At 47.2% G+C, this 8,603-nt stretch overlaps 1 protein-coding gene, 1 long non-coding RNA gene and 1 pseudogene across 3 annotated transcripts; 1 reads left to right on the top strand and 2 right to left on the bottom strand.

The window, feature by feature from the left end:
• Window positions 1-283: 283 nt before the first annotated feature.
• LOC116709125 (trifunctional purine biosynthetic protein adenosine-3-like) lies at window positions 284-3,743 on the bottom strand (annotated as a pseudogene).
• A 69-nt stretch (window positions 3,744-3,812) lies between these two features.
• Window positions 3,813-6,540, bottom strand: LOC116709126 (trifunctional purine biosynthetic protein adenosine-3-like). 2 transcript variants are annotated; one of them, XM_032547479.1, is made up of 10 exons: window positions 6,284-6,540; window positions 5,706-5,904; window positions 5,383-5,634; window positions 5,148-5,300; window positions 4,870-5,073; window positions 4,652-4,792; window positions 4,447-4,579; window positions 4,242-4,382; window positions 4,022-4,137; window positions 3,851-3,949 (listed from the first exon to the last, which is right to left on the bottom strand). In XM_032547479.1, exons 1-7 carry the CDS (start codon window positions 6,413-6,415, stop codon window positions 4,557-4,559), a joined length of 1,104 nt encoding a protein of 367 aa, XP_032403370.1. In that variant the 5' UTR covers window positions 6,416-6,540; the 3' UTR covers window positions 3,851-3,949; window positions 4,022-4,137; window positions 4,242-4,382; window positions 4,447-4,556. The 2 variants fall into 2 exon arrangements, with proteins under 2 accessions (XP_032403369.1, XP_032403370.1); XM_032547478.1 differs by having other exon boundaries at window positions 3,813-4,137.
• On the top strand, window positions 6,343-6,780 carry LOC116709129 (uncharacterized). Its single transcript, XR_004336825.1, has 2 exons — window positions 6,343-6,447; window positions 6,578-6,780. It is a non-coding gene; the product is annotated as an uncharacterized LOC116709129 (long non-coding RNA).
• Window positions 6,781-8,603: the final 1,823 nt, after the last annotated feature.

The following is an 8,603-nucleotide window of genomic DNA, read 5'->3' as shown; positions in this document are numbered from 1 at the left end:
TCAGTTGCTTGGTTGGCACAATGGATAGTGTCTGTGCTTTGGACACATGCATCCTGGGTTCGAGTCCAGGTCATTGCATGGTTTTTAGATCTTATGTGAAGTAGCATAGTATTTGTAGAAGTTCGAGCGATGCATGTGTTGGGCGCTCCGGTGGCACAGTGGTTTGAGTCTGTGCATGTGGCCCAGTTAACCTGGGTTCAAGACCCGTGCGTGCAGAGAGATAGAGCCAGCCTAAATAGGATGTTCACTGTTACAGGTTCACCATAATCTTCAGATTTAGAAATGTATTGTAAAATGCGTTTAATTTATAGTTCATTAATGATTTAATTTTAATAAGATATTCTATTTCCCAAAGTCACTGGGAGCCACAAGGAGGATGAAAGAGCCACACGTGGCTCCGGAGCCATTGGTTGCCGACCCCTGGCTTAGGGGTCGAGTGAGTGACCCTGGGTCTCTCTCCTCTGCTTAGGCTGAGGTGAGTGACCCTGGGTCACTCACCTCTGCACCGCCTGTCAGATGGTTCAGAATCATCATGAAGTCCGTGTGGTTGACAGACTGGCTGCATCAGGTCGGTTTTTACCCAGCAGGGCGCAGCCGGCCGCCTCACACGCCTTGGCGACGCCGCCGACGATGGAGGCGGCAACTTCTACATCCAGACTGCCGCAAGAGAAGTAGTCCAGGAAGAAGAGCGGCTCGGCGCCGTGAGCCAAAACATCGTTCACACACATGGCAACCAAGTCCTGACCCAGACCGCCATGACGGCCACAGGCCTGGGCGATCTGGGGAACAGAACCAGGAATCACTCAATAGAACCAGGAATCACTCATTTACTACATTTGACTGAAAAGCTTGAAGCAAAATAATAACACTATATTTCTCCATGCAATATATTATTTGCAGTACAACAATAAATACATTTATCCTTTGTTTTAAATAATACACTTTAAACACTTCTCTACTCCCACCTTCAGCTTAGTTCCAACACCGTCTGTCCCAGAAACCAGGATCGGGTCAACAAACCCGGCCGCCTTCAGGTCAAACAGTCCAGCAAAACCTCCCAGCTCTGCATCGCAGCCTGAGAAATAAAGAGATGAGTGGAGCAGAAACAAACACTCCCTCTGTTACCAAACAGCAGAGCGTTACCGGGTCGGGTCGTGGCTCTGGCCAGAGGCTTGATGATGTCCACCAGCTGGTTCCCAGCAGCGATGTCCACTCCGCTGTCCTTGTAGGTCAGACGCCTGCTGGAGGAAAATGGTTTAAATGTTGGAAACCTGAACGATCTTCACTGCATGTCTACAAAAACTAAACTACTTACAACTGGAAATAATTACTGATATACACCAAGTCAATTTTAAGAGCTTTAATCTTTATTTGGAATATTTATAACCAACACATTTCACTACAGCAGCTCCTTAACATCAACAGACCGGTTCTGGTTCTGGTGAGCGATGGCCCGGTGGCCGATGTCTCGCCGGTACACGGCGCCCGGGAATCCAACAGCAGCCACGCCCCGATTGGCCACCTGCAGGGCGACCTCCAGGCTCGACCTCACCGCCGTCACGGCCAGCACTCTGCCGCCACTCGACACCGCCCGGTCGTCCTTCAGGGCGGTGCCGGCGTGAAACGCCTGGAGCCCGGCCTCCTGCAGCCGGGTCAGACCTGTAGCACCAAAGATTAGTAACACAAAACACTTCTACATGTGGTCCAGAACCAGAACCCTGCAGCAGGCCCACCTGTGATCTCGACCCTTTTCACGTAGGAACCCGGGTATCCTGCGCTGGCCATCACCACGGTAACAGCAGAGCTGCCCTGCTGCCACACGGGGACGTTGGAGGCCAGGTTCCCGCTTACGGTGTTCATGATGACGTCATAGAGGTTGCTCTACAGCAGAGGAAGCAGAACCTGGCATTCTGGGTCGCCAAAGCGACAGTTGAACTCCAGAACTTTTGGCCCCCGATTGGTCAGCATGAGGCCCGCGTACAGAACGCCTGGAAACACAACACAATCTTAAAGACTACTTTTCCTACATCACCCTTTGACTTCCATTTCAACTATACAATAATCTCATTTCACAACCCTTTGATCTGTTAAGAACCGTTTTACCCATATAAGGAGTTCCTTCCCGCCTCATCCCATCCACAGTCTTCTGCAGGATCGACTCTCTGATCTGCTGCAGCAACTCCTCGCTCACCTGTGAGGGACAAATCAGCTATAAACCAGAGAACAGATAAATGACCCTAGCTAATGTCTCCTAGCAACCTGTGGGGTGGGGCAGTAGGCTCCCATCCCGCCAGTGAGGGCGTCTCCGTCCTGGAGTCGCTTGTGGTCCTGAGCCGGTGGCATCGGAGAGACCCAGGTACCGTCGCTGAAGCACAGACACTAAAAAAAAAAACCCAAAACATTTAGTTAATACACTTTTTAGTAAAGGCTATTAAATAGACAAAGTCAAATGAACTCACAGACACTTCCTGTCCCTCCAAAAGCTCCTCAATAACAACCGTTGTTCCTGCTGACCCAAAGGCTCAGTCCTACAAGAACAGAACTATGATTTTAGTCCTACACAAATTGTGTATTTTTGGAATTAACACAAACTCTTTAAAGTTGCATTAGTTCGGTGTGGAGTGCTTTGGGTATTTTCATACCTTCACGATCTCCACGACGGCCCGGCAGGCTTCGTCCCGATCCCCGGCGACGACGACTCCCTTTCCCGCCGCCAGCCCACTGGCCTTCACCACCAGAGCCGGAAAGTCGGCGCTGTGAAGAAAATCCAAATGGATTTAGAACCAACATTTAAATTTGAGCTTCCGAAAAGAAACAGACTCTGAGCGGACCCGCGGATGAAGCTGCAGGCGTCCTGCGGGTCGCTGAAGGAGCCGTAGCGAGCCGTGGGAACGCCGTGACGCTCCATGAACGCCTTTGCGAAACTCTTACTGGACTCCAACCGAGCCGCCGCAGCCGACGGTCCAAAACACAAAATGCCCGCCGCCGTCAGATCGTCCACCATACCTGCAGAGACGATACGGGTCAGAACCGCCTGAAGTTTGATCCCACAATAAGAAACTGGAATCGACTCCACCTGCTGCCAGCGGCGCCTCGGGTCCGACTACGACCAAACCGACGTGGTGGTCCTTACAGAACTGAGCCAGGATGCCGTGGTTGCTCACCGACACCTCTGCAGAAACGCAACAGAAAGCTACAGAGGCTCACCTCTGTTTTTCAATCGTGTCAAGTGACTTCAGCTAAAATACATCCTATATTGAGCAGTTAGCAGGTCCAACAGCCCCTCAGGTACCAGAGTTGCTGATCTTGCCGCAGCTGGCGGTTCCTGCGTTTCCGGGAGCCACCAGAACCTGCTGGACCCGGGGCGACTGGGCCAGCTTCCAGGCCAGCGCGTGTTCCCGTCCCCCGCCTCCTACCACCAGAACCCGCTCTGCCATCGCAACTGGAACCACAAGAGATTCGACTTGAAGGAGGATTTCCTCTCACCGTGTGAAGCCACCATGCAATTATGCAAGCGCTGACCTTTAGCAGGAAGAGCCGTGACCTTTTCCAGGGGATGGAGGTCTGATGAAATCGTAGAGATCAAACAAATGAGCTGGAAGAAAAACGAAACTGGACTTTTAACACAATCGGCATTGATCTGGAGCCCCAGATTACTGCAGAAACAGAGTAAAGATAAACGGGCCAATCTCTGGGATAACAGAGACTCCAGTGTTGGACCCTGGCTGAACATGTTCAACTCTGATTGGAGTCACTGGGCTCATGTGACCTCCTGAAACCAACTGATAGAAAAGTACATATAATAAGCTCCACTGGCCACCAGCTCCAGAGCTTTAGGGAACGCTTTGTGCTCGGCCTCCCTGATTCTGGCCGACAGACTTTCCTCTGTGTCTCCAACCAACACCGGAACGGCTTCCTGGACCACGACGGCGCCTGCATCAACCTCTTCCTAGAAGAACAGAAGAACTTTTATTGTGTGGATTTATTTGATGAGCTTTATATGTGTTAGCGCAACACTTACAGCTACAAAGTGGACGGTGCACCCAGTTATCAGCACTCTGGCCTGGAGAGCCTGTTGCTGGGCATTGACCCCTTTGAATGAAGGCAGCAGGGAGGGATGAATGTTGAGGAGCCTCCCTAAAGTTAAAGTTACAGTTACTTGGGTACAAAAGAAAAAACCAGCACAAAAATACATTTTATTTTTAAACACAATAAAACTTTACACATAAACAGACTTTTACCATGCCATTTTTTCACAAAGATCCCAGTCAGGACCTCATGAAACCAGCAAGGCAGACCAGTTCCACTCCAAACTCTTTAAGGAGAAGGTCAATGGTGGCATCAAACTCAGCTCTGCTGCCATACAGCTTGTGATCCACAACCTGTTGGAAGACAAAAACAGAGATGAGTAAAACTTCACATTAATTAGGATGAATCCTAACCTACCCTGGTCTGGATGCCGGCCAGCGCTGCTCTCTTCAGACCCTGAGCTCCAGGTCTGTTTGAAACCACCAACACGATCTCTGCTGAGCTGCATGGAGCTTTAGCCTGATCAATCAGGGCCTGCAGACTGAAGTACCTGAAGACAAACAAAGATGCACTTGCAGCAGGAGCCTCACTGCTAAACATGACATAAAGACTTCTAACACACCTGTACCAGAGATGAGAACTGCTACTCTGCTCTTCTTGGGTGCTGTGATTTGATTTCCATGGAAACCATGTTCCTTTACTTCCACAGTCCCAGCATTCATCAAGCTCTGCTTCAGGTTGAAAACCACCACAGAAGAAACATCTGGAAAAAAGGACGTTTAATATGCATTAGATTAAACATAACCTTAAGATGTTTGACAAGTGCATTTGTTTTCTAACCTGGTTGCTTAGGAACAAGAGAGCCCACCACCCAGGCTTCATCATGGACCTGCAGCTGAGACAGAACCTTCTGAGCATCGGCCGGACCGACCACCAGAACCGCACCGAGCCCACAGTTGAAGGTTCTGCTCGTCTCCTCCTCACTCAGAGATCCTTCTTCATAGAGCCAAGAGAAAACAGCCGGAATCCTCCACTGGGACGCATCTGAAAGAAACCACAATAAGACTTTCTTCCTTCCATTAAACTCATTACAATGAGTCTGTCTGCTTTCCTCTCACCCAACTCTGCTGCCAGACCCTGGGGCAGAACCCGGGGCAGGTTCTCCAGAAGCCCCCCACCGGTGATGTGAGCGTAGGCTTTAACCGCCCCGCTGCGCAGGACGGGCAGCAGCAGGCGGCTGTAGATCTTAGTAGGAGTCAGCAACACCTCGCCTAGAAAGAAATGATTAAAATGTAGTAAAGGTTTTTCTAAACTCACAACATTGACATAAAACTTTATTTAAAAAAAACTGACCGACAGTCTGGTCCTGGTTCCCAAACGGAGCAGCAGAGCTCAAACTCAGTTTGCTTCTCTCCAGAACTTTACGGACCAGACTGAAGCCGTTGCTGTGAATCCCAGAGGAAGCCACGCCGATCAGCACGTCTCCCTCCGAGATGTCCCGTAGCCGTGGCAACAAGGCGCCCCGCTCCGCCGCGCCGACACAGAACCCGGCCAGGTCGTACTCTCCGGCAGCATAAACACCGGGCATCTCTGCCGTTTCACCGCCTGTCAGATGGTTCAGAATCATCATGAAGTCCGTTTGGGTGACAGACCGGCTGCGTCGGGTCGGTTTTTACCCAGCAGGGCGCAGCCGGCCGCCTCACACGCCTTGGCGACGCCGCCGCCGACGGAGGCGGCAACTTCTACATCCAGACTGCCGCAAGAGAAGTAGTCCAGGAAGAAGAGCGGCTCGGCGCCGTGAGCCGAAACATCGTTCACACACACGGCAACCAAGTCCCGACCCAGACCGCCATGACGGCCACAGGCCTGGGGGATCTGGGGAACAGAACCAGGAATCACTCAATAGAACTCATTTACTACATTTGACTGAAAAGCTTGAAGCAAAACAATAACACTATATTTCTCCATGCAATATTTTATTTGCAGTACAACATTAAATACATTTATCCTTTGTTTTAAATAATACACTTTAAACACTTCTCTACTCCCACCTTCAGCTTAGTTCCAACACCGTCTGTCCCAGAAACCTTTAATGCACTTTCTAAAGCAATAATGAAGCTTCAATCATCGTTAGAGGTAAATTAGGATTTTAACTATTTCACTACCATAGATGTGGTTAAAATCTATGGCCAGCAAACACAACAAAGGGAAGAAGTTTGTTATCAGATTTAAGAGTTAATACTAACAACATTACTTCTTGAAGTTTTTTAGGAGACCACTCAGATGTTGCTCTGATGAAAACCACCCGTGGGATGAAAGTGCAGGAAACCTTCGGGTCGATGGATTCGCCACTGAGCAGCTGTGCTGGTTCAAACACTTTAAGCATCTGGAAGCACCTTAGGCTCCTCCCCCTTTCAGGTGACAACAAACACCTTTATTGTCATGTTTTCCTTTTGTATGAGTTGAGCTGTAAAACTGTAGGTCAGATTTGAACTTTTTCAGATTTTGCTCAGTTTTCAGGTCATTTCCAACCAACATTTTATTGCAGGAAATCGCTTCAGGAAGGAACCAGAAGATTCAGGAGTCTGGGAGATGTGACTGTAACCGACCTGAACACTGAGGCCCCAGAGCGCCCCCTGCAGGATCTGCTGCACCATCACCGTTTCCAGCAGCAAATCAATCATCTGTTGGTCCAGACAGAAAAGCTGAAGCTGTCAGTGAAGCAGATCAGAAGCTGAGCAGCAGAAACCCAGAAGAACTGGAAGCATCAGCAGGAGATGAACTGGACCTCTAGGATCACTGATGCTGCAGCTGAGGAAGAGGAGGACGATGAAGGTGAAGCTGCCATCCTCAGACTTCCTGGTTATCAACCCAAGAAAGCAGAAAACCTGCAGAAAATCAGCTGAAGAAGAACCACGAGGAGCTGGAGACGTCCGGCGCCCTCTAGTGGCTGATTGGACTACTGCACTGGGAGAACTGGACCTTGACGCTACTGCAGCTCAGCGGCTGGTTTCTCTCTGAATGGACCAATCAGAACCAAAGAGGATTCAGCTCTGAGACAACTATTTACAACTGCACATATGTACGACATGTTAGTGTTTCTAAACACTTAGTTTTTTGTGTTTTCTAAACTCCATCAGGAGTTGTCAGAGGAAAGTTTTAAAACATTAAAACTTAACCGTTGAAATGAAACCATATAATTGTTTACTAAAATATTTCTTCATTGCTCCTGTAACAATAAAACGTAATAAATGTCTTGTGTTTTTATTAGACCTTTATATCAGTGTTTTCAGAGTCCAGGTTTCATTTATTAGAGAAACTCAACATCTGCTTTATTATAAATACATTTTCTTTCTAGTTTTCCTTTTTTTCTTTTAAAAAAAAGGAAACCCACCTAAATTTTAAAAAAATTTAAAACAGTGATATCTAACATATTATGTCTTGACTGTCTGGTTGTTGAATCTCAGTTGTCTAAAGTAGGTTTGATTCATTTTTCATCAGGATGTTTTAAGAGGCTACGAAGAGCTTTAAAAACCCAACTTACCGCAGAGATGAGATATTATCCCACTTTCTCAGTCAGGAGAACATCCGATTGGCTGGTCAGTGTCCTGCTGGTTCTCTCTTATCTCTACCTGCTGTAGAAATGAACCGATTCATCTAATTCATCTAGGAGGGGTGGAAGTGTGTCATTAAAGAGAGAAATAGGAAAAAACTGCATCATATATGGTATATTTATGATGTAATAGTTAACAATACAGGGTTTATAATTACCTGACTGATATGAAAATGCATATTTCACCAAATGCTAAATAATAAATAACAGCACTTCAAATCGGACCCATACGGTCAGGATAACAATCGGGCCCCAGATGGTATTTACCACAGAATAAGAAATGGACTGTGGGTTTAATGTAGAACAACTCAATTGACAAAAGTCAGGTAGATTCTGGGTCCAAGTCATGCTTTTATGGGCTATTTGTTATTGTAAATGATGACGTCATTAGCTGACATAAACAAGATGAGGCTGCTGAAGGTTTGTTGCACCTTCTGTGTTTTTTTTTTTATCTTGTTTTTGTTCCCAGTTCTTTTCTCATTTCATTTTCAAATTAGAACAGAAAAATCCTCACTTCTATAAGTGAGCCCGGTGCTGGAAATTGGACACGATTCGCTTTTAAATATGCGAATCGTACTCAGAAGCATCAACTCAGCTTCTGAGTACAGAAGCGGTCTGTGGTCATCAGCGTTTTTATGATTTGATTTGTTTAGAACTTATGTAAAGAAAACCACAAGTATTATAGACATTTAGTTATTATTATCGGTTGCTTTCTGAAAGATGTGAAACAGAATATAGAAACAATAAGTTGTGTATTGAATAATGTTTAAAATTTGTGCTGAAATTTGGCTTTTTCATCCATGATTCTTCTCATTGCTGTTTGGACGCCGAACGTCATCTTAGCATTTGCTTGCTAGATGGATCATTATCAGCTGCGACCACAAGAGGGCGGTAGAGGAACAAAAAGAAAATCATCTTTGTTTATTACAGTGGGCTCTTTGCACCTGCTGCGCTGACTTCA

The sequence above is a fragment of the Xiphophorus hellerii genome, chromosome 19 (assembly GCF_003331165.1).
Source record: "Xiphophorus hellerii strain 12219 chromosome 19, Xiphophorus_hellerii-4.1, whole genome shotgun sequence".
NCBI lineage: Eukaryota > Metazoa > Chordata > Actinopteri > Cyprinodontiformes > Poeciliidae > Xiphophorus > Xiphophorus hellerii.
The sequence above is the reverse complement of the archived record's forward strand: the minus strand, read 5'-3'. Positions and strand labels throughout refer to the sequence as shown.